The sequence below is a fragment of the Psittacula echo genome (assembly GCF_963264785.1).
Source record: "Psittacula echo genome assembly, chromosome: 11".
Taxonomy (NCBI): Eukaryota; Metazoa; Chordata; class Aves; order Psittaciformes; family Psittacidae; genus Psittacula; species Psittacula echo.
In genome coordinates this window covers 11,273,839-11,297,846 of record NC_137746.1, presented here as the reverse complement: position 1 = coordinate 11,297,846, position 24,008 = coordinate 11,273,839, and the positions used below count along the sequence as shown (strand labels likewise).

The 24,008-nt window shown below is 57.9% G+C and overlaps 1 protein-coding gene across 2 annotated transcripts; it reads right to left on the bottom strand.

Annotated features, from left to right (window-relative positions):
• Positions 1-1,663: 1,663 nt before the first annotated feature.
• Positions 1,664-22,798, bottom strand: AFAP1L1 (actin filament associated protein 1 like 1). 2 transcript variants are annotated; one of them, XM_080627359.1, is made up of 19 exons: positions 22,736-22,798; positions 9,527-9,655; positions 8,919-9,002; positions 8,515-8,615; positions 8,258-8,369; positions 7,791-7,889; positions 6,941-7,152; positions 6,437-6,616; positions 5,759-5,845; positions 5,357-5,450; positions 5,063-5,215; positions 4,458-4,669; positions 4,013-4,158; positions 3,537-3,615; positions 3,320-3,425; positions 2,956-3,120; positions 2,559-2,737; positions 2,176-2,304; positions 1,664-1,801 (listed from the first exon to the last, which is right to left on the bottom strand). In XM_080627359.1, the coding sequence occupies exons 1-19, from the start codon at positions 22,749-22,751 to the stop codon at positions 1,778-1,780; spliced, it is 2,307 nt and encodes a 768-aa protein (XP_080483485.1). In that variant the 5' UTR covers positions 22,752-22,798; the 3' UTR covers positions 1,664-1,777. The 2 variants fall into 2 exon arrangements, with proteins under 2 accessions (XP_080483485.1, XP_080483486.1); XM_080627360.1 differs by having other exon boundaries at positions 5,366-5,450.
• Positions 22,799-24,008: the final 1,210 nt, after the last annotated feature.

Sequence of the window (24,008 nt, the reverse complement as noted above, 5' to 3'; positions counted from 1 at the left end):
AGACTGAGATGAGCTCTTAGGCAGAAGCTCTTCCCTGTGAGGGTGCTGAGGCGCTGGCACGGGGTGCCCAGAGAAGCTGTGGCTGCCCCATCCCTGGCAGTGTTCAAGGCCAGGTTGGACACAGGGGCTTGGAGCAACCTGCTCTAGTGGAAGGTGTCCCTTTCTGTGGCAGGGGTTGGAACTGGATGAGCTTTAAGGTCCCTTCCAACCCAAACCAGCCTGGGATTCTATTATATGCCTGTAGTGGTCCAGCTCCAGTTCTGCCCACTGTGGGCCCAGGCTCCTTGTCTCTTTAGTGGGAGAGGTGAAGCTTAGAGAAGAGGGTTTTCACCCTTTTCTGATGGGAAATGGGGTGGCACAGCTGCAGGCCTGGAGGGGACAGGAGCCACGACAGCCAGCACAGGGAAGCTGATAGCAAGTACAAGCACATCAGGAACAGAGCTTTCTTGCACCTTATCCCTGGGAGTAGGCAGCCGGTAAATCCTGGCTCTGAGCTGACAGAGTCCGAGATTCCCCCAGCCTGGCCCCCGGCAGTGCTGCAGGGGTGCTGAGCCCACCCCATGCCCCATGGAGAAGCAGTTTACCCACCCTGCCCCTATAACCAGGGCTAGGGCAGGCAGGCCGGTGCCAGTGTGTTTATTGAAAGCTGCTTACCTGGTTACCAACAAGAAGGCTTTGAAAGAGCGAGCTCCAAAGGTTAATGGCGGCAGCCGTTAGCATGAGTGGGTGTCTGGCCTGCTCCCTTGTTCCCAGCACAAAAGCCTGGACCTTTCCTTTTCATTCCTATCCCTCGTTTCTGCCAGTGCTAATTGACCTTCCTCCATTTCTCTTTTCTGTTCCTCCCCTCATTTGAAAGCACCTTTTTTTGTCTTTTGTGTTTTGTTTTAATGTTTAAACTTCCCTTCACTCCATTTTGACCACATGCCTTGGCAAACTGTGTCTGACTGCAGCAGCAACAGTGTGAATGTGCTGTTATCCGGGAGACAGCCCTGTCTGTTTTCCCTGCTGCCCCCAAAAGCTAGCATGGGGCTAGGGCAGAGAGAGCCGGGCTGCCTCCAACCTCAGCCCTTTGCAGCACTGCTAAGCTGTTTAGCAAGGTTGAAAAGTGTCCATTGTTAATTTGCTTTCAAATGCTGACACTTGAGTTTTGTTCATTCCCGAGGGAAGCCAGCATGCCCTCACCCTTACTGCCTGCAAGACAAGAAGGGAATACTGGACAAGGGCATTTGAGCTTGAGATATAAGGAACCCTGAGATGAGACCCTGCGGAGCTGGGAGCAGTGAGCAGGGCGAATGATCGGCATCTCCAGAGTGTCCGGTCCTGAGCAGCTCATGAACTCCAACACTGAAGGGGGCAAAAAACCCCAACGAGTCCGTGGTCACTTTGGAAAGCTTTAGACTGGCCGCCAGCATCCCCAGGGTGCCACACGCTGATCCTGGTAAATCACAGTGCACGCAGGCAGTGCCGACTGACACCCCTCTCCTTCCTTATGCACCTTGTGCTGAGCTCCTGCCCCAGGGAGGCTCCCCCAGAGATGGGTTTCCCAGCAGTATGTGACCCTGATCCACAAAGGACTCCCCTTTCCCCACCCACCTCCCAAATCCCCCTCCCGCCCCTTCCCCATGGTTCATAGTGTTGCCCACGAGGCAGATGGTGCTGCAGTGGTGGGGTGTGGGACAGCCTCTCTCGCCCCATGCGCCTTGCAGAAAGGGGGTTTGTAGCTCCTCCGTGAGCCCCAGTGTCCGTCGGGGCTTGGCAGGCATTCCTGCAGCCTGGCTTAAGTCTGCTTCTTTTCCCATTCCTGCAGAGAAAGGACAAAAAGCAGAGGATGAGGAAACATTGCTGGAGAAGCGAGCACTGAGCTCAAGGGCATCCCTTCCTTCTGGGGGCTTTGGACCAGTGCAGCATCTTCAAAGGCTGGGATCACTGCTGCCTTAGGCATTGTAAAGACAATGCTCTTGCCCCTGTTCACCCAGCCTGCACTCCCAAAATCTCCCTCCAAGCTGGGATCATGCCAGCAGTGAGTGCGATTGAGCTGGGTCAGCCTGGCTGCAGGGGACCCTGGCAGGGTACGGAGTATCTCCGATCCCGCAATTTCATGATCAAGCAAGGGGGACAGGACAAAGGCCGAGATTTCCCATGGGGCCGGGAAGGAGAGGGAAAGTGAAGCAGGACCTTGGCCTTCCGCAGCACGTTCCCCTTGTTGGCAGGGAGGATGGAGGGACTTCTTTTCCTCAGTTCAGCTGCACAGTTAACAGGGACCAAGTGCTCAGGGGTGCTCCCGTTTGGCTTGTTTGTAGCTTCCTGTAGAAAAGAGGGAGAAAGAAGGACAAGGATTTAGGAGACCCAGGGAACAAGGAGAGCTAGGAAAAAGAAAAAGCACAAACTATCTTGAGGTCAAAACTAATGTGGCCAAACCTAACTGATGCTTTGCTTCCCGCCTCTGTCCACAATGAGATGAAGGGGCAGGGATATCCCCTCTTCTCTATGTGTGCCTTCGCCCACCACCCAAGCATCATTGCTAGGGAAAGCTGGAACCAGGAAGAAGGGATGCATACCCCATTCTCAGCCTTGCTGGTCACAGCCAGCCCCAGGGCTGGGCCTCCCGCCAGCGACTGCTTCAGCCTCTCCTTCACTTCGGTCAGCTTCAGCTCCAGGTCGACGCGTCCCTCCTCCTTCTGCCGGCACTGCTCTTCCAGCACCGCCACCTGCTGCTCCAGCTCCTGCAGCTTCGGCCCTGCTTGCACAAGCACACCAGCTCAGCGCCTTTGCCCAGGGATGGAGAAGCCAGCCATCCTCCTGGACTGGGACACTAGATGGGGCTGCCAGCCTGGCAGCGTGCTACAGCTAGCCCAGCTCACAGCCACAGTGCCACCACCAGCCCAGTGTCCCCATCTCTGCACCACTGTGCCTTCAAGCAGCCACAGATGCAGCACTTGGATGGCACCAACCTACCCGTGCTGCCCTTCATGGCTTCCCGCAACTCTCGCTTCTCTTTCCGCAGCAACACCAGCTCACTGCGGATCGATGCTTTCTCCTTCTCCAGCTTCTCCTTCTCTGTCAGAAATCGCCGGGCATCCTCCTCCGCCCGGTTCTTCCCGTACCTGTACTGGTTGGCATCTACATGCCCAAGGAGACCCTGTCAGGAAGGCTCTGGGTCTGGCTGCACTGATGCCAGCTGAGCCGGTGCAGCACAACCCATTACCCATGTGCCGGAGCTGGCCAGCCCCAGCCTGGCTGTAGGCCCCTTTGTGGAAGCAGCATCCCCCAGCCCTGGCCAGGGTCCCCATGGAGCTCTGTGGCTCAAGGCCCCACTCACTCGATGCGTGCCTCTTGACCTTCACTTGTGGGTCCACCCGCCGCGACTTCTCGCTGCAGGAGGATGCATGGCGCTTGACCTGTGTGCCTGCCGGCCGCTCCTCAACCTGCGGTGGGATAGGAGGACACCATGCAGCAACACCCGTGGGCCATCACAGGGCATCTTCTGTAGCCCAGCCACAGTGGTGGGAGAGGGCGAGCCATGGAGCCTCACCCACCTGAACCTTCTCATAGGGGACATCATCGTACACCACACGGGAGGAGTCTGGCCGGGGATCCTGGGAGGAGCTGGCCCACCTGCAGGAGGAGAGATGGGGTCTTAACTTCCATTTGCCAGCCCCGCAGCGAGCCCTTTAATCACAGGGGGATTCCTGCATTGCGTTCCCAGCTTCAGTCATGAGCACTCTGCCCTACCCTACCCTACTCACTCTACCTTACCATGCATATCCCTTGAGTCCTTCATCAGCACTGATGAAACACTTTATGCTTTCCATTCTTTACAAGGGAAGCTGCCCTGCTTTGGGCTGCCCAACCTCTGGAGCACTGCCTTTCCCCACCATCACAGCACAAACAGTATCCCAGTCTAGGCCTTTTCTAGGGAGCACAAGAGCTGAGGATCTCCATCCCCAGCCCAATGCTCTGCCCCCAGCACAGCCCCTTGCCAGCCCACAGCACAGCAGGAGGACAGCCTTACAGGTAGGAGTGTCTCACAGCCGTCACTATGTTGGCAATGGTCTCCACATCCACATAGTCATAGTGCAGGGCCTCTGGCGCTGTCTGCGAGCCCGTCTCCACCAAGAGGAGACCGAGCCAGCGGCCCAGGTCTTCAGAGCAGTTTGCCTATTGGAGAGAAAAGGGGTTGAGGTGCATGCCCAGCTCCTGACCCCTCGTCCTCACTCCTGTCTCCCAACACAAAGCCCTGCTGTGGAGAAGTGCTTTCTGACATGAAGCGTGTGTGCAAGACCTAAGAGAGTCCATATAAGAAAGCACACAGGCACATGGAAGAGGTCCCAAGACCCCCAGCCCTGGGCTTCCTTGACATGCAGGGGAGGGGAAAACACAGCACTGCTTGCATGCAAGTGGGGATCATCACAGGAGATGCTACCCAACACCCTCTGCCCACCCCACTGCCTGCTCACCTCCAGCGCTACCACCTCCTGCCCGTTGCGAAGGATGCGGAAGGCAAAGGGATGTTTGGGGCCCAGCCCCGGGACCACCTCGCAGCCCCGGAGCACGATGGTGTTCACGTGTGTCCGCAGGTCGGTGCGGTCCTTGTGGAAGTAGAGGGTGTTGCCCTTGAGGCGACACCAGCGCTCCTTCCAGCACTGGTTAACCAGGACGCTGAGGTAGCCTGGGGGTGGCAGGGCCAAGGGAAGGGTCTCAGACATGGCTGCACAGAGATTACGGCATGGCTCCCTACTCCTTTGGTCCTTGTGTGCCTCAGTTTCCCCACAGAGAGCCAACAGGGACACCCTGGTTCCAGGTGAGGTGCCAGCTCAGTGCCACACAGTACTTGTTTTCTCAACACAGGTGTCCCCATGCACCTCAGCTATTTGGAGAACTGGGACTGGGCACCATTTCATAGCCTGAGGCATATCACAGCCCTGGAGCAGCTCCATGCCCTTGTCCCCACCCCACTACCCCTTTACCCCCTGCCTGCCCCCTATATGGGAGGAAGGATGCTGCTCCCCACTGCTCCCAGCCCCACATGAGGCGAGCCCTCTCTGCCCCAGCCCACACGAACCGCAGCAGGGGATGTCCTCCTCGGTGGAGGAGGTCTGCGTGTCCTCGGGGGAAGGCTTCTTCTTGGAGAAGCTGATTATCCTGGTGATCTTCTTCCCTGCCGCGCGGCTCATTGAGCCCTTCAGGTCAGCCAAGCCACTCTTTTTGCCCTTCCCTGGAAGGAGGACAGGGTAGCTGTGTGCCCCTGGTGCGTTTCATGGCATCCACCTCACCAGGAGAGGATGCTCTCAGCTGTGGTGCACACAGATGACCCTTGGCTGGGGGACAGCCAGCCTGGCTAGGGCAGGGACCGTACCATGCTCACCAGGCTCTCTGCGCACTGCCATGGAGCTGGTCTCACCCGTGGCCACACTGTCCGAGTCAGAGGTGTGCTTCTCCTGTGACAGACGCTGCGGGACAGCAGAGCAGGGACCCTGTCAGCAGCATCCCCATCAGCAGCATCCCTCTGTGCTGCCCCCAGCAACAGCCACTACCAGTGCTTCAACCGTCCTGTGCAGGGCTAGGATGTGTTGTGGTGTCAAGGGAGTCCCACTCCCCATCCCCAGTGGCACAGAGCCCCATAAGCCCCACAAAGCTGCTGCGAGGATGAGGATTCCTCACCCAGCATCAGGAGCTCGGTGTTCCCAGCCCCACATTCCCCAGTCTTGGCCACAGCAGCCCCATGCAGCACTTCAGTGAGGTGGTTAGAAACCATCACCTTATCCAGGTCCAGCTTGCAAGGCATCACTGGGGAGGTGGGGGCTTCCATCCCGGCCGTGGCCGGACTGCTGGCTTCCTTTATCACCTGTGGAGACAGCCCCCAGCAGACACTCAAAATGGACCTAAGGGGCTCAGCATGCTCCCATCTTGCTGCCACTGCTAGGCTGAACCACTGGGATGTGTCCTGTTCTGTGCAGAACAGGCCAGCAAGCCCTGCTGAGGGCACCAGCCCAGCTTGCTGAGGTGTGACCCACACCTTGGCCCCTTCAAAACTGCAACTGGTTTGGCAGATTTTGGCAGAGACTGTGGGAATCTCTGTCAACCAGAGGTGAGGGCCATGAGTGCCGAGCTGCAGTGATTCTGCCAGCACAGGACACCCCATGACCCCCTGTTTTACAGGTGGGCACAGCGTGGCTGTATAAAAAAACCCTGTTCTCCCACATGTGGGGCAACAGCGGGGTTTGTGGTGAGCTCAGAGGCTCCTTTCCCACCGCGGCCCCCACCTCCTGCCCCTGAACAAAGGCAGGAAAGGGCCATGGGGAAGAGGAGGGGGAGAGCAAACATCCCACCCGGAGACGCCCTGGCCCTGGGAAGCATCTGGCCAGCCCCCAGACGATAAGAGACGGAAGCAAAGCCCCCTTCCAGCGAGGCAAGACCTTTCCCAGGGCTGTGGTACCTTCAGCCACTCCTCAGCCTGCTCCTTGCTCTGCACGGCCAGCACCAGCGCCTCGGCCCCCGGCAGTGAGAACCGCAGCTCGTGCTTCTTGCGCCGCCCGTCCTTGGGGACGTAGATGACGTTGCAGGAGCCCAGGGGCACCTCCACGTGCGGCTGACGGTCCTTGGAGCTCTTGTAGCACTGGGGGAAGCAAAGGGAACTGCTCAGGGCCCAGACACTGGCAGAGCTGGGCTCCCTCTCGGGTGGCACAGACGGAGGTGGCTCAGTCTCTGCACCAGCCTCAGTGGCAGAGGGCTGCAGGGTGTCCCCTCACTCCATGGGGTCCCAGAAAAGGGGACTCCTCCGTTTGCTAGTAAAAGAAGCAAGGGCAGCCTCTGTATGTGCTGCAGGGCAGTGGCAGCCTTGGGGCAGGTTCTTGGCTTGGATAGTGCTATCCTTCAGCTTGGACACAACCACCCTCATAACCCACCGACAGGTTTCGTCCCGCAGCAGCTGTGGGCTCACCAGCAGTTTGCTGTCCCGTATGATGGTGAGCTGCTTGGCCCACTGTCCGAAGCGCTTCTTGCGGAAGAGGAAAGCACAAATCCTGCAGTCCTTCACCAGGTTCATGGAGGCTTCCTCCGACGGCCACTGGTGTGTGAGCTGCTGGCTCTTCCCCTCCTCCTCTTCCTCATCGTATGACTCGTAAGAGCTGCTCATCGCGTCCGAGTCATTGTCTGGAAGGAAGCAGGCGAGTCACCCCGAGTGGCACCCCAGGTCCTGCTTGCTGGGCACCCCCACACACTGTTCTGAGGCAGAGCCTGGGCTGGGTGCTGGGATGGAGGGACACCCGTGTCATCCTCTGCAAGCAGCAGTGTTTTGACCCCAGCAGTCTCCACTTCCCTTCCAAACCAGGCAGGATGCTCATGGGCTGAACGCCAGTCCCAGGTGCAAACCCCTGGGATGGCTTATTTCTTTGTGAGGCTCCAACTTTGAAAGCCTGGGTTAAACCTTCTACCTGCATCAGAGCACCCCGTGCTGGCCCTCTGCACACACCTCCCACACAGGGCACAGAGGAGCAGGGCTCTGCACTGGTGTCTCAGACCTCCTCTGCCATGGCAGAGGCAGCTCACACAGGTTATGAGAGCTGCACAGTCCACCCCATGGTGGTGACAGACATGGCACTGCTTTACATCCCTTCTGCAGCACAAGCGCGCTGGCTGCCATGACAAACAGCACCCCATGCTCCTTGCTTTTTGGCCAGCACACTCTGATATGAGAGGTTCTCCAGCCTCAACCCCACCAGCCCCCAGACCAGTGCTCAAGCCCCATCTCAGGGCTGGACTTTTGCTGAAGCGAGGCGCCAGATACCTACAGGAGGTTTTCTGCTCCCCATTCATCCTGGTGACAGGGTAGCTGCTGTCTGCATCCTCATAATAGCCATCCTCGATGGAGTTGGGGGGGCTGGAGCTGTCTGCAAAGGAAGCAAGGGGCAGCAGGAGCTGTTAGAGGGCTGTTAGGGGCTGGTTTCCCCCAAGGATGCTCTGAGCAGTGAGCTGTGAGCTAGGGCAGAGCAAAGCACAGCTTCCCAGGGCATCTTATCATCGGCTCCTTGTGGATCCAACTTCTCGCCATCACTCCCTTCCCAGTCAAGCCAGAACAAACGACTCCCTGCAATAACAGCGCAGCGGGATGGGAAGGGAGCAAGACAGGAGCAATGCTGGTGGGAGCAGTGGTGCTTCCTTCCCCAGGATGAGCTGCCAGGCGGGCAGGCAGGGGGTGCAGCGGGCAGATTTCGGGGCTCCCCCACCCTCCTGCACCCCAGCACAGAGCAGGACTCACTGCGGGAGGTGATGTACTCGGGGGCCTTGCCAGGGCCCAGGGGCAGAGCTTCCTCGTAGTAATCCTCAGGCGGGGGAGTGGTGGGCAGTGGTGGGGCAGGGTCCACAGGAACCTGCGGCAGAAACACCACTGCATTAGCAGAGAGGGTCATGATGAGTCCCAGTGGTGACACAGGACAGGAAGGGGTCCAAGCCCTGGCCACCGCCAGCTCCCCGTGCGGGTGCAGAGCAGACCTCATCGGGGCAGTCAGGACTCACAGGTTTCGCTGTCTGGGTCCTTGCCAGCTCCTCCCTTCCAACATCTTCACTGGTGTCCCCCTCCTCGTCCTGCATGTCCTGGAGATCCCGCAGGTCACAGTCTGACCGGGGTAAGTGAGAGGGTGAAGGGAGCAGGAAACCCCAGGGCTGGCCTCCCCAGCCACACCTCCAGGGAGCCCCAGGCAAGCACCCATGGCCCTTCACTGGGAGGGTGCTGGGTGATGGCACTGCTGATAACCACAGCTGGTGCATGGACCCCAATGGCCAGCCCCCAAACAGTGGTGGAGGAGTGGGAGCAAGTGCCTGGGGTGATGATACCCACACTAGACACAAGGATACAGCTTTCACCCTCCTTTCCCGGGTACCCCAAGAGCCCTGCTGTCAGCAGGGGCCCCAAGACGTACCAAACTCCTCGAAGAGAGACTCCACGAAGCTGGTGCCATTGCTCAGGGACGCTGTGTTGACATACATGTAATCTACTTCCTTCCCTGGGAGGAGAGGGATGCTTTCAGCCTGGAGGTGGCTGGGACGAGCACTGGCACCCTTCATCCCCACGGACACCAACCCAAGGACACAGCCCAGCTCACCCCACTGTGCCATGGGTCACCCTTCCAGAGCGGGCAACCCAGGAATCCCAAGGGATGCTGCTGCCCTCCCCAGGAGGGCAGGAAGGTGGGAAGGCTGTGAAGCCCAAGTCCTCCTGGCCTTTCCAAGAAAACTCCTGTGCTCAGCAGATAGGAAGACCTCTGTGGAGAGCTGCTTCCATAGGGAGCAGCCGCCTGCAGGGATGACACCGGCCCCGGCATCCAGGGCGGGATGAAGCTGGGAAGCAGGACCAGGGAGCAAAGTGTCCTGAGGGGGCTGAGCATGAGCTGGGCACTGGGCACAGAGGCAGAACACCCTTGCCATGCAGAACATATTCCTGCCTTGTTGGGGATTTGGCCAGGATCCCTCTGGGGCAGCCGCCAGCCCTGGGGACAGTCAGCAGGCATCGCAGGAGCGGGACACAGACCTGCGGGCGGCTGCAGCTTCTGCAGGATGGTGGACACGGCCAGCTTCTTCTCCTGTGTGGTGGCACTCAGGTACTCGTGGTCCAGCAGCTTGAGCAACACGCTGAGCTCTGGCAGGAGCTGGTCCAGCACTGGAGAGAGCAGGAAAAAGCCCATCAGCTAGGCTGGTAGTGTTAAAACCAGGCAGAAGGGGCTGGAACATGTGGAAGACCGCAGGATGTCGGTCTTTCCCAGCTGGCCCAGCACGGCTCAGGCAGCATTTGCTAAATGCACACGTGCTCCTTCCATGCACAAGCTTTTCCACCTGCACACAGACACCAGGATGCAGCCTGCTGAGCCTGTGAATGGGAACGCCAGCTCTGCACGCTACTGGACCAGTATCAAAAGGCTGAGGACTCGTATTTTTCCATGCAGGTAAAACTACACCTCTGTCTGCCCGACACCCATCACTGCTGTTGGTGCCCTCTCACTGTGACGGGTGCTGGGTGGTGGTGAGGGAAGAAAGGAAGGAAAGGAAACCCAGATGCCACCTCCAGCTGAGGGACATTCATATTCCTCTGCTGTGCTCAGCCCACCTCCACATGGTGCCCATACACAGACTAGAGCCTTCCTCCCCAGGCTCACCAACAGCAGCTCCTCTGCCCTGCTGCCACTCCTCCCCTGTATCATCCCAGCTCATCCACCCCACTCCAACCACCCCACTCTTCACTCCATGCATGGAGTCACTGCCCCAGCTGGCAGTCCCTGCCCAACACAGGCACCTGAAAGGTGCTTGGGAGCATGGAGGGGCTCTCCCCACCCAGCTCTGTGTTGCTGGTCCAACACACACAGCCCAAGACGTAGCCAAGAGGGTCAGAACAGTGGAAATCTTGGCAAAGAGGAACCGCAATAGAAGCCACAGCTCACCCGCTTTCCAGTGTATGGAAATCACAGAATCAACTAGGTTGGAGAAGACCTTCAAGATCATCAAGTCCAACCATTAATCCCAGTACCCACCAGCTTCTAGGCTGCTGCTGCACCTGAGCACAGCATCATCCCTGCAGACAGAAGGGAGACAGGGAGAGCCCAGGAAAAAGCAAGAAAAGAGAATTTGCCACAAATCACCATCACAGGCACAACACAAAGTTCTGGGTCTCCTTTTTGATGTGGTGATTCTTGGGCTAGTTTTTTAGCACCCAGCAGCTGTGGGATTACCCACGCAGCAAAGCTCCAGAAAACACTCGGGTATTTGCATAGCACAGCATGGCTACATACATGATTTCATCACTGAAAGCAGTATTTATGGGGCTGGCAGTGGCTGACCAACACATTAGCAAGGGATAGGAAGGATGGGGAGGACCTGAAATCTCTCCTGAGCTCCCACATCCCCCCAGTTCTGCATGTGCAGCAACATCCTCATCCCAGGTATCTTCCTGTACCAATCTCCTCTGAGCAGGATAAGACAGAATTGAGCTGAATCCAAAGCCAAGTTTCTGTTTTACCCAGGACCAGTGATAAAACCAGATGCCCAGGGTAGTCCTGCAGGGTGCAGTGCCTGCCGGAGATGCATTGAAGAGGCCAAGCTCAGGGACACCAGCAAACCTGCAGCCCTGGAGGCCACAGAGGGCAGAATAAAGCTGTGGTTTCTTCCAGTGCAAGTGTGAGCAGGATCCCTTCCCTTGGCAGCAACTGAAAGTCATCATGGCACAGCTGGGGCAGCATGCAGCTGACTTTGGGTCTCCAGGGACAGTAGGAGATTGCAGGGACAGAGGTGATTGCAGGGGCAGCTTGGATGTGCTGACTGATGGGGATGTCTGGCAAGGAGGGGAGAGCATGCCTGAGCAGCATGGAGAATCGGGGACACCCTGTCTGGGCTGTACCCATCCCCACCACCGGGTACTGGGATCCCACAGCAGTGAATGCTGGCATGGGGTGTATCTCCCAGGAGAAGAGCAGGATGCTGCACTGCTGCACCTGACGGGATCCTCGTCACTCATGCTTTTTAAGAGCCTCTGCTGGGCCCTATCCAAACATCACATCCACTGTGCCCAACACCCATCCAAAACTGGACTGCTATAGTTTGACCCAGGAGTTTGGGTGCCCACCTTCCAGCCTTTGGCCATGGCATAGAGCATGGAGTGAGTCTCCCAGGACTGGCAGGAAGCAGGCTGGCACTGCTGCCCAAAGCAGGGACAGCGCAGTCAAACCAACCGCTGTTTTCAGCTGAAGGGAAGCCAAATGTGAGTGGGTTGATACAGATCAGCACCCTGCCAACATGAGCCCCTGGGCAAGGAGACAGCGTGCCCAGCCCCAAACCCCTGCCTCCCCAGGACACAAGGCAGGATGCGCCTCACAAGTCTCTTCCTGCCGCCCCAGCGGATGGGTTTCTATCTCTGCAGACCTTCTGCTTCCTCCTCCCTTCCCAGCGCCAAGCTAAACAGCAGACTCAGCCCTTTCGGCAAGAGCAGCTTTGTCAGCGCACATCTCCTGTGGGCAGGCCAAAGCAGGACAGGTAACCCACAGGCAGGGGGCAGAAGCCTCAGCACAGCTCCAGAAGGAGCTGACAGCATCCCCCCAGCCCGTAGGAAAATAGACAGCAACGACAAGGGAAGCGGGGGTCCTGCTCCTTGGGCTGAAAAAGCATCTCACAGCAGACAGGCAGCCACAGGATGCAGGTCCTGCTGATGCTCTGGTCACTGCCACTCTCCACCGTGCACCTCCTGGGGTGGGAACCTGCTCTGCCATGCAAGAACCTCATGCATGATGATTGAGGGTAAGCACTCAGTTCTCATGGCCCTCTCTTTGCCCCTCTGCAGAGGCAGGGAAGGAGGGAAAGTGCTCCCTGGGATGTCTGTGAAGTGCTCCACAGGCAGGAAGGGAGCAGGCTCCTGCTCAGCAATGTGGTGGTGTTCTCCAGCCCAGGTCAGGTGCCCTCCCCTTCAGGCTCGGCAGGGCAGGGGATTAGCAAGGAAGCAGATGGGACAAAAAGCAAGATGCTCCCTGTCCACCCAGCACCTGCAGGCATCTAAGGAGACACCCATCTTCCTGCTGCCCCCGCTCAGCATGCTCCCAGCTGACCACAAGCTCCACAGAAGAGATGGGCACCATGTGCACTCTCTACATCAGCCTCACAGAGCACATGGAAGTCCAGGCCATGGTGCTCACCAGCATTCCCATCCCCTGCCCTGTGTAGGACATCTCCCATCACAGCCACCAGCTCTTGTGTCAAGGCTTCAGTCCAGCTGAGGGCAAAAGGGCAGGCAGGTTCCTATTAATAGTGACAAAGCAGGCGGCGAGGGGACCCTGCTGCACACAAGGGATGAGAGTGGCTGATAAGGGAGGCTTGTGGCCGGCATGGCAGGCGGGTGAGCTCATCACAGTGCCCTGAGCACCCAGTGCTGAGCTGGGCACACAAAGCAGGGTGAGCACTGAAGGCTACTTTGTTCCCCGCAGCTGAGCTGTCCCCTCCATCTCCCTTGTTAAACATCCTCCAAAACACAAGGCAGTAAAAGAGGCCTGCAAAGCAGGAGGGCACAGAGCTGCAGAGCCGAGCCCCTGCTCGGGGCCAGTGCAGGAAGGGAAGGAATTCATTTCCTACACTCGTTAGGCTTCCAGCGTAAACCAGGTTAATGAGGTGGCTGCAGGAAGCAAGGGGAGATTGCTCCAGGCAGGAGGGCAATGGGGACTGATGTGACTGATCCAGTCACCTGGTGAGCAAGGAATGGCACATTGCTTCTGCAATAGCCACTGATGGGACATGGACACCTCTGGCCTCGCACCCACCTCTGGTACTGACAAATGGCTCCCACCTGCTTCCTTCTGTGGCTTCTCCTGCAACTAACATCCCATGGGATTGCACTGCTTCGCTGGGATCAGGCTCTGGACACAGGCATCTCAGCACAGGGAGCAGCGCCAGCCTCCCCTCCCGGGAACTCGCTCCTCTCCATGCTTGCAGCCTGTCCTGCTGCGTGGCGCGATAGGGAGATGTCAGCGAGGTCCCTGAGCCTGGGAAGGCCAGGAGCCGGGGTGACAGATGGCTTTAGCATTAACCAAGTGGGGCTGGATGGGCTGGGGGCAGCCAGGGCAGCTTTGCTGGGATGGGGGGAGCTGGGGAACCAGCACCAGGACGCTGCTGCTGTTCACAACAGGGCAGTGTTTGCTCTGCTGCCCTGGCAGTGGTACCAGGCACGATGCTGGCAGAGTAGCTGCGTCTCCCCCAGCACCCTGCCACCCCTCTTCACCCTGCACCCAGGCCAGCTCTATTTTTAGACCCTATGAACACTCCCCCCCACCCCAGGGACCTGTTTCCACAGCACAGAGATAAGGGTCCAGGCACAGCCTGCAGCTGCAGAGCCCTTCTTCCCCTCCCTGGCCTCTGCTCCATCACAGCACAGGAATCAGGTCTTGCTCCAGCAACCTGCAGAGAGGAGGAAGAGGAGGAGGAGGAAGAGGCTCTGGCCAAGCCAGAGCAGGAGTTTCCTGGTGTTCAGACCCAGCTTTTGAAGGGGGGGAGATAAGACAATGGATGTGGAGTTGTCACCCCCAAGGAAAGCAGCTCTGCAGCCTGAAAGAGAGCCCCGGGGAGGGGAGATGCTGTTTCACAGCACCATAATGCTGCGAGGCTGCTGCAGTGGGAGGTGGATGGGGACCTCCATCCTGTGGCCGCGGTTCTCCTGTCCTCCTCCTGCCCCCCGGCCACGCTTCCTCCCATGCCAGGTGAAGGCTGGGGGCGAGGGGGAAATCGGATGCTGGGAGTAACCACCATTGTTTGTAGCTAAAATAAAGCCCAGGCAAAAATAAACCCTTCCTGTTGGCAGGCGGGCCCTGGGATGCTCTGCCTGCTTCGGGGGCTGCTTACAGCCATCAACACTGGTAAACAAACATTTATAGCTCCTGGGATGCTATCAATCGGTGGGGTGTGGGCCAGGGAAGGGGGCACAGCAGGGGACACCCCAAACCCAGGAGGGAGGTCACCTGCCCTATGGGACAAACAGACCTAGCGCTGCTGGGAGAGTTGCTTGCAGCACACAAACCACTCTGACCTCTCCATGGGCTGATGTTGACAAGTGACACCCAGGCACCGGGATGTGCCTCCATCCCTCCCTGCCTGTCCCAGCACAGGCTGTGGGCATCACCAGAGGGGTGATGCCTTAGCTGGACGTTGACAGTTCCCATCCAACGTGCTGCTTCCCACCCCAGCAGGGCCAGCTTTCCCCCACCGCTGCTCCTTGAGGAAAGCCATGGCCTCCTGAGCTCTTAGCCGAGCTCCCGGGGCAGTTCCTGTTCCTGTTCCCATTCCCAAGGAGGTTTCTTTCCGATGGGGAGGAGGCAGGCGCGCAGCCGGTGAGGAAGTGCCTTGGTGGGGGCAGCGATCCCAGCATTGTTCCTTTGTGCAGGAGGACACACCACTGCCTGCCTGCTCCCTGCCTACAGCCACTGCTGCTCTGGTGCGGGCACAGCACCCTGCCAAGCAGGCAGGGGAAGGAAGGGCAGCGCTCAGCCCCGAGAGGCAGCAGGGATGAGCAGGGCATCCCTGCCAGCCAGGCACAGCCTCCTGGCCAGACATCACCAGTTGGGTGTGGGGCAAACTGGGATGACTGGGATGAGCTGGTGGGGCCAGGAATACTAGCCTGGAAAGTACCTCCTGCTCCCTGCATGGCTGTGGCAGCAGCTTATCATGCTCCAGCCCAGAGGGTATTTAGGGAAAAGCCAACCATTAATGATCACACTTAAACTCTGGCAACATCCCGTAACAGTGGAAGATTTGCTAAGGGGATACTCAATGGACATGAATCATCTCCTCACTGGAAACAAGGGCCCCTTGAGTGGGGCGGATGGGGGGAGCACGTCTGCATCCAACAGTGTCAGCAGGAGCCTGAGTGCTTGGGGCTGGCTCCTGCATGGCCAGGAACCCTCCACCCTCCCAGCTCTCCAACTGCCCCAGCCGGTGCCTCTTCCCACCCCTCACTGTGATCAACCACCTTGCTGTTAGCCCCACGACCTGGCAGCATCCCTGCTGCCCCTCGGCACCACAGCAGCATCCCCAGTGCTGTGGGGAACAAGGCGAGCTCAAACCTTTTGTCTTGTCCCCCAGACTCCCAGCACCTCCCTGCTGCCTCCCCACAGCACAGCCCACACAGCCAGGCTGCATCAGGCAGGGACACACATCTCCTGGGGTCTCATCATCCTGACCTCACAGTAACTAATATCCTTAGCTGATAACCTTGGAAAATCAGTCCTGAGAGATGAATGTGAAACCTGCTGGCTCGAGGGGGCAGAAGGGCCTGCTCTCCTTCCCAGCACAGCCTCCCTCTGGCTTCTCTCTTTAGATGAAGAAGCCCATGGGGTTTCTGGGGCCCCTGAATCCCACTCCAGACCTAAGAGGAGACAAGCAACCAGAGAGGTTAAATAGCAAGAAAGCTGCCCTGGCTGTGCCTCCTTCATCTGTGGCCCCATCTGCTCCAGAAGCACACCCCAATGCTGACAGCAGCTCGAGAGGGGACGCCTTTCCCAGCACAGCTCCAGCTTTCAGCAGTGCTCATGTGAAGGGTCTCCCCCAGTGCCCTTGCCAGCAGCAGCTCCTCTCCCCAGTATAAATAGCCCTGCAGAAAGCTTTATCGCATGGCCTGGCTCCCAGCAGCTCACATCCCGGGAGACCAGCGAAGCAGCAAGCCCAACCTGGGGCCGGGCGGCAGAGCTGTCCTTGAAGCCAGGCTGTCCCCAAGCCCTTCACCCTGTCCCTCTGCACAGAACAGGTTTGTCAGTCCTCACCACCACCCAAAAGGGGAGAAGAGCAAGGGGAGCTGCTCTGCCCAGCACACGCAGCCAGGCATAAGGGAAATGGTCACAGAAGACTCCAAACATCCCCATCGCAGTGCACTGTTTTCTAGAGGAGAGACAGTTTCATATCCTCCTCACAGTCTTAAACTAGAAGACAGGAGTCCTGAATAGAAAGATGTGTAATTACAGGCTGACAGAGCTTGCAAAGGGCAAAGATTATCACCTACATTCACACCCCTACCAGCTCACACACAGCAAAACCCATCCCTGGCTGCTGTGGGGCCAGTCAGGCCTCTTCTGTATGTAACCAGATTAAAGGAGGAACTGGAGAACAAGGGGATGGTGGTGGTTCCCTTCACACGCAGCCCTGTGCCGGCAGTGCACCCCTCGCAGCATGGCCTGTAGGGAAGGGCGCAGCTCTACAGCCCCAAGCTGGTCCAGGCTCTCCAGGGGATGCTCATACTCAGAGCATGGCTGTGGGTGGAAAATCAACCCCTCAACAGCAGCAACTGCATATCCAGGGCTCCGCTTAGTGCCCAGTCCCCTTGGGTGTCATCTCCCATGGAGCCCCCAACAGTGCCATGGGGATTGAAAGCCTCTTGCTGAGCTGCAGGGTATGTCCTTCCTTGCAGCAGCTTGCATCAAAGCAGAGCAGCTTCACAAGTGGTGCAGGTAATAATTAACAGCCTGATTAAATTACCCACAACCATCTCCTGTGACCCAGGCAGATAACCACCCGCCAGTGCCCCATGCTGCAGCAGGACTTCTCCAGGGACTGCTCCCCCTCCACTGATGGCTTAGCAGCTCTTTCCTCACCTCCTGGAGAGGACTGTTTGCTTTAGCTCACCGAGAGCAAACTTAACCCCTCTAAACCCAAAGGGGCTTCATCTGCTCCCACCCCAGAGGAGCAGGGGGTGGTTTCTCCATCGCCCTCTTACTGCTGAGCACAGCAACAAGTCAAGCAAATAAAAACACCCAGGTGAGATATGCTGTGACCCTGCTCATGCCCCCAGGCAGTGCATGGGCAAGCCTCCTCCCTGTCTGCTCTGCCCTTGATTCCTGGGGGCCACCTAACCCCAGGAACAAGTTGTTTCCAGCCACAGCTCAGCCCAGTTAACACAATTAGCTCTGCAAATACACCTGGACCAAATTCAGTAGTTCCGGGCTGCATTTCAAACCTCAGTGCCAGCCTCAGTGGGTGCATGGCAGGATGCTTGGCCAGACCAGCCTGGGGCTCAGAGACTGCTGGCTGGAGAATACGTTTAAATAATGAATGAAAAAGAAAGGTTTGAGATGCCCTTTTAAAGGAATAGTCAGGCAGGGGCGAGACCTGCTGAGTAATGTATAAAGAACAAGCTGCAGGCAGAGGGGAGATGTTAGTATTAGTCAGAACCAGAATAAACTCTGCTTCCTCCAACCTGAATGTTGGTGTCTGCCTTTTCCAAACAAACTCTGCAGCGCAGGCAGCAGCAGGTTGGCCTGGGCTCCCCACGGACACTGGGATTGGCCCTGGAACCAGTGCTACAGCATTTACCCACCCCTGTGACCACCCTCTGTGGCAAGCAGAGCATCAGGAATCCTCTTCCAGTCACACCTTGCTGCTATCTCGGAGCTGGGGGGACCTGAAGCTCTCACCTCTCTGCAGCCCTTCATCTCCACCAAACCTCAGGCTGCACAACAGCAGGAATTACAGCTAATTGCAGGCACCGTGGTGGGAAACCCACTGACTCAGCACCCCAATGCTTGATAATGGCTCTCCCGTGGGCATGCTCTCCCCACTGCCCTGCCCGTGGGCAGGCACAGCTATGTCAACACCCAGGGCCAGGGGGGTCCTTCAGCCCCCAGATCTCCAAAATGGACACCCCAGCTCTCTGCATCCCAAAAGGCTGCTCTCCGTGTCCTTCCCCAAAACCAAGATCCAAAACACGCTGGGTGCAATACCCAACCCTCAGGAGTGAGATGCGGGAAGGCTGGCAGGGCTGACACATCTTTCTAGGAGGAAGAGTCACACAAGTGGCTGTGAAAGTGACTGGACCCTCAGAAGCATAATAGGGTATGAGACTGTCATCTAGCAGGATATGGGTGCGGGATCTGCCCTAAGGAGCTAATGGATTAGCCACCAGCCAGCTCTGCTTTACCAAATGCTTTCAGCCATGTTGCACAGTGCGGACCCCGCTTCTCAGAGGCAGTGGGAGGAGAAACCACAGACCTTCTGTGGGGGAAATATCTCCACAGAGTTGAAGGGAGACAAGCACACAGCACCCAGCCTCCTGTGTTACATCCCTGCCCCGACCCTGGCAATGCCCAGGAGCTGGGAGCTGTGCTGGGCTTGAGTCCATCCTGCCCAGCAGTGGAATTGGGACCCTGTCAGTGGCCAGCTCAGCCCTGTCCCTGCAGTCAGTGATGCTCCTGGGCAGGCAGGGCAAGGCAGAGGGTGTCTGTGTGTGGAGCCGTGGCCGTGCTGCCCCGGAGGACCCTCGGGGGGCAGGATAAGCGTATTTTCTCAGCTGAGAACAGCCCTTCCGTTTCCTTCCCTTGCCCAGCTCAGCCGGGAGCATCAGGTGCAGTGGCAAGGCCACCGGCCGACAGCATTTCCTACCCGCTTAACCCCTGCAGGGCAGGGATGGAGAGGTAGGAAAGCCAGTTTATCCCAGCAGGAAAGCCAGTTTATCCCAGTGGGAAAGCCGATGAGCTGGAGCATAGGGGAAGATGCAACTGCTCTGGTTATTGCCGATGGCTCCATCAGTGCCGGGACTGGTTCACCAAATCTGCTTTTAACTGCAGGACACAAAAGCCAGCTATGAAACCTGTTGGTGTGAAATTCCTGGCTCTGTTCTTTACAACCTTGGTTTCCGAAGGCACAAGGTGACACTGAGACCACATAAAATGGGAGGCTGCACCCAATGGACAAGGAACCAAAAAGGGTTTTTCCCCCCCATTACCAAGCTGGATGGGTTTAATCTGCAAAAACCTCAGAAGAAAGCCAAAGCCATTCTTTGAGCCACTCCTTCCACATCTCCTGCTAATTGCCAGTAATCAGAACATACCAGTGTCTCCCAGGGCTCCCTCTTATCACTTCCAGGATCACATGCACATGAAACCCACTTCAAAAACAGAACAAGAAAAAAGCATTTTGAGCATGGAAACCCCTTGCAGCAAAGATCTGTTTTCGTTCTAAACTCTTATGAAATATCAGTGTTTTCCCCTGCCTGCCAAAAAGCCTGCCTTTGATGCGATGGGAGGCATATCAGGAACAAAAATGGAAGGGGCTGCAGCAACCTTGGGAGGTGTCCAACCCTGTTGTCCTGCTGCTGCCCTGGAAGGGTGACATTTAGTAGATACTTCACAGAATTGAGAGTTGTGCCATTAAGGTTCCTTACACACAGGAGGAGATGTGTGCTCCTCAGGAGAGAGCTTTGGCTGTGCCAGGCTAGATAGCAGTTGGTGTAGGGAAGGGTTAAGGGGATAGGACATGAGTCTGGGATGCCAGAAACCACTTCAAGCCTCTACTCTGCTAAATCATTATCTCTGTCCCCAGCAAGTTACTTGGCTACTGAGCCACACGCAAAGCTTGCGTCAAGCTCAGTTTTTGCTCCCTGTCCTCCCCTGAAAAGCCTTCCCACTGCTGGGATGAGACAACTTCTTCAAAGCCTTAAACAGAGCTTTCCTGGGCTGGGATAAGAACCACCAGTCCACTGCAGGCAGGAGGGTTTCAGGTACATGGAGGCACAGCGCTGCTCCATAGCAAAGGGTGCATCAGCCTCGCGGCTCAGCACATTTGCACCAGAAAACAGCATTTCCAGGTCAAACGTGGGAAAGAGGCAGGTTTTCCACACAGTCCAGGACAGTCCCCAGGGCCCCTGGCTGGAGGACACTACCCTGCTGGGGACACCAGCCTGCTTTTCAGCAGCCCCTGCTATAACATGCACCCATGATGTGCGGGACAACTCTGGAGCAGGCAGGCTGGCTCCAACAGTGATCCAGAACCTACAGCAAGGCCCATTTCCCTTGGTTAAGGGCAGCGTGGCACACAGAAGGACATTGGAAGATACAGGATGGATAACTTCAGTGTTGCCCTGCTCCGCTTGGCATCAGCACCGCTGGGGCCATCCTTCTGCTGCTCTGCTCAGCACACCAGGGCCTGGGCAGCCTGTGGTGGGCTCAGCCCCTTCCCCACATGCTCCCAGCTATAAACAGGCGGTGGATCCGGGCAGCTGGGTTTCCAGCGGAAGGAATGGCTGCAATGCGGGGGAGAGCTCGGCACTTGCCTGGCGCTAGCAGCTGATCCCTGCTTCTCACCCGCTCCGCACCCCCGTCCACCGGGCTCTGTGCATGGATTCCTGCTGCCAGGAATGATCCGGGCTCCCTCCCATCAACCCCATGGCCTCCCCATTCCTGTGGGCAAGCTGGAGCCAAGTTTATCCCTGACACACCTCCGCTGGCTTTGCTGGATTTAGACCCCAGATAAGTTTGATGCAGGAGCTAAATTCTGGTGGCACAAAGGGTCAGGGAAGAGTCACTAATGAGGAGAAGCCATGTGTGAGCACAGCCCTGCTAGAGCAAAGGTTCATGGCATGGATCACCTCCCAAACCACACGTGCACTTCTCCACCAGCACAACCTGAAACAGCTCCACAAGCAGCCACTGGTGTGAAGCTGAGCCCTGCACTGGGAAGGCAGCAGGGTCAGGTGGAGTGTGGGCAGAGATGGAGGAGCTGGCAGATCATAAAGCAAGAGCAAGTCAGGATACACACAAGGCCTGGTTGGGGCTCCAGGTGAAGAAAAGGGCTGCCAGAGGGCAGGTAGATGCTGGGAATAGGGCACAGAGCTTGCACCCACAGCAGATCCAGCATCCTTTGTGCTAGGGAAGGGAGCCTGGCGAGACTCCCACACCTCCCCTCTGTGAGGCACAGAGTGATCCAGTGGTTCAGGGTGATGAGCAGGAGGTTTACATTAGCAAAGAGCCATCCAGATACCAACAGCAACTCATTACAAGGACCCAAAGCAAAGCAGGCATTGCAGCCACTACCACAGCAGGCACCAGTGAGGGGCATAAAACAGCACAGTGGCACTCTTCTAGCAGGGTCAGTCTGCAGAACAGCTACACCATGCCCTGGCCTGTCTGCATGGTGCTCCAGGATGGTTTCTGCAGCGTACCAGGCACCCCCTGCCCGTCCATGCAGTAAGGCCCCTGGTTTGATTCGAGGAGGCCTCCCACCAACTCGCACAGCAGGAGGAAGGGAAGCAAAGACCCTTTGCTCTCCTCTCTCCCCCTCAGTGAGGCCCTCCAGGACCTTGAAAGACAGCTCTGCCACCACATGTCATTTGACAGCACTGCTTCCAGCAACAGCACCCTCCTTCAGCGCTGGCAAAGCCACCCTGGCTGGCTGGCAGGCAGAGTGAGCTGCAGCCGCGGGGGAAGGCTGTTCCTGTCACCGTCCTGTCCCCTCCCGGGCTGCTGGGCACTGGCACTGCTCCCTGAGCACAGACACTGGGAGCAGCAGCCCAGGAGTCAAACTCCTAATAACTGTGTTTCCACTGCGGAAACGCCACCCCATCCTTTTACATCGGGAAGGGGAACTCCTGACCCTCGGGTCCTTCTGGTGCTGACCCAGAGCTGCAGACCCAGCACTGGCTGAACCACCCTGGGACTTCTGCATGGTCCCAGCCTGCAGAGCCAGTGATGCCCCTGCCCTCCTCTGTTATCATTTTCAGCTGGTGCTTCTGTAGCACCTCTGAGGACTGACTAAGGGCCAGTACACCCATGCTACACCATGTCACCACCTGCAGCCCCAGGCCACTGTTCAGCAGCAGCAAGCAGCAATCCCCCCGAAAGCCTCCTCTGCTCCCTCCAGCGACCTGCGAGCCCCAGCAGAAAGCTCAGACCTTTTCTGCAAAGTTGGCCCAAAGCCCTGGCAGGTTTATTCATATCCCAGATCAAAGCCCAACAGCTACGTGAGCCCCATGCCATAGGCTGCAGGCAGGAATCGCACACATGTGGGAACTTAGCCTCTTCCCAGCAGGGTGGGGATCAGGTCCTCCACGGCTTTACGAGACCACCGGCATCCTCCCCAGCTAGGGAAACTCTGGATCCAATCAGCTTCATCTAGAAACACCAGCCACCTCCCATTCTACGACCATAATTGCCCCTAACAAGTGCTTACACCCCATCAACTTGCTTTCAAGCCACTGATTTTTCACCCATCTGACCAGCAAAGGGAAACTCGTACCCGTTTTGTGTCCCTGCTGGCCCTGCCGCAGCATTAGTGGGGGGCAAAGGCACCAAGGGGACAGAGTCCCGCATCGATCCGGTGAGTGCACCCGCTCGGTTTGGAACGGGATACGCGACCCGCAGCCCCCGGGACCGGCACGGGCATCCCCGGGCTCCGCACGCCAGGCACAGAGGGGAGAGGGGATGCACGTCCCGTTCCGTTCCGTCCCATCGCCCCTTACCGCTGAGCCGGTCCATGGTGCCGGAGCCGCGGGCAGCACCGGCCGCCCCGGGAGGCGCGGGCGGGCGAGTGTCACCGGGAGCAGCCGCCCGGCGGGGCCGGGTCTCGCCGTCGGAGCGGCCAATCGCTTCGTCCGCCCCTCCCTCGGTGCGCGGCAGCGCCGAGCGCCGGCCCGGCCCCGACACACCGCCCGGGGCTGTCCCCATCGCCCGTGCCCCGCCACGGGCAGCCCCGCACACACCTCCCTACACGCTCCTCGCACCGCCGAGGGTGCCCCGGGATCCCCGTGAGCCCCCAAGCGCTGCCCCGCACCGAGCACCCCGGCATCCGCAGACCCCCCCGTGAGGAGCGGGGGTCCGGAGCGGGTTGGTTTGGGCTGATTCCCCCACCCAGCGCTGATTCACCAGTTCCAGTGAGCAAGCACAGCCCTCCATTAGCATCTCATTCCCTGCTTCACCTGCGCTGTCCCTGCCCACAAACCCCTTCATATCCGCTCCCTCCTGGTGCCAATCGTGTGCCCAACCTGGCCACGATGCTCATGCCACTGTCACTGTCTCTCCCCTCAGAGCAGAGCTGGGTTTGGGAGACCTGTGGGGTGTACAAGGGAATGTGTGGCAGCAGGGACAGTGACTCCTGGGACCCCCAGGACAACTTCTCCTGCCTCAGACCTGCAGCGGAGCCCTCTTGGGACAGCAGGCTGTGACAGAAACGTGATCCAGTTTCACACGTACCCACTTATCACTTGGGAAAGCGAAAACTGGAACATTAGACATGTATTAGCAGCTGGGCTCCAGGGCCTCCCCATCTGGGGCACTCAGCACAGGACAGTTGGGAGGCAGGGGTCCCTCTTGCATCCCCTGTGCCCACCCCTGCTGCCCCTGAACAGCATGGGCTGGAGAGGCTTCCCTGACAACTAGCACTGAGCCCTGCCTCAGTTTCCCCATCTCTGCCATGCGGGTAGTTATGGGCAACAGTTACTGTCCTTAAAATGCTTTGAAAATGAAAAGACTCCCACCGTTGTGTTATTATTAATAATAGCCTCCAGGCTTTATCACTGAAACTGCTGCTGGAGATGGAAGTTTCTTATATCCACAAATGGCTGAGCTTGATTTAGGGAGACACAGGTTATAGGAGTAAAATCATTATAAATAAAAGCGGTTCATTTGCTGCTGCCCTAAAGCAGACAGGAGCAATCACCAGTGCAGCATTGCCATCCCCACCTCAGTAGTGACAGACACCAAGTGCTTTGGGGCCCTGCGGCTTCAGCCGCCGGG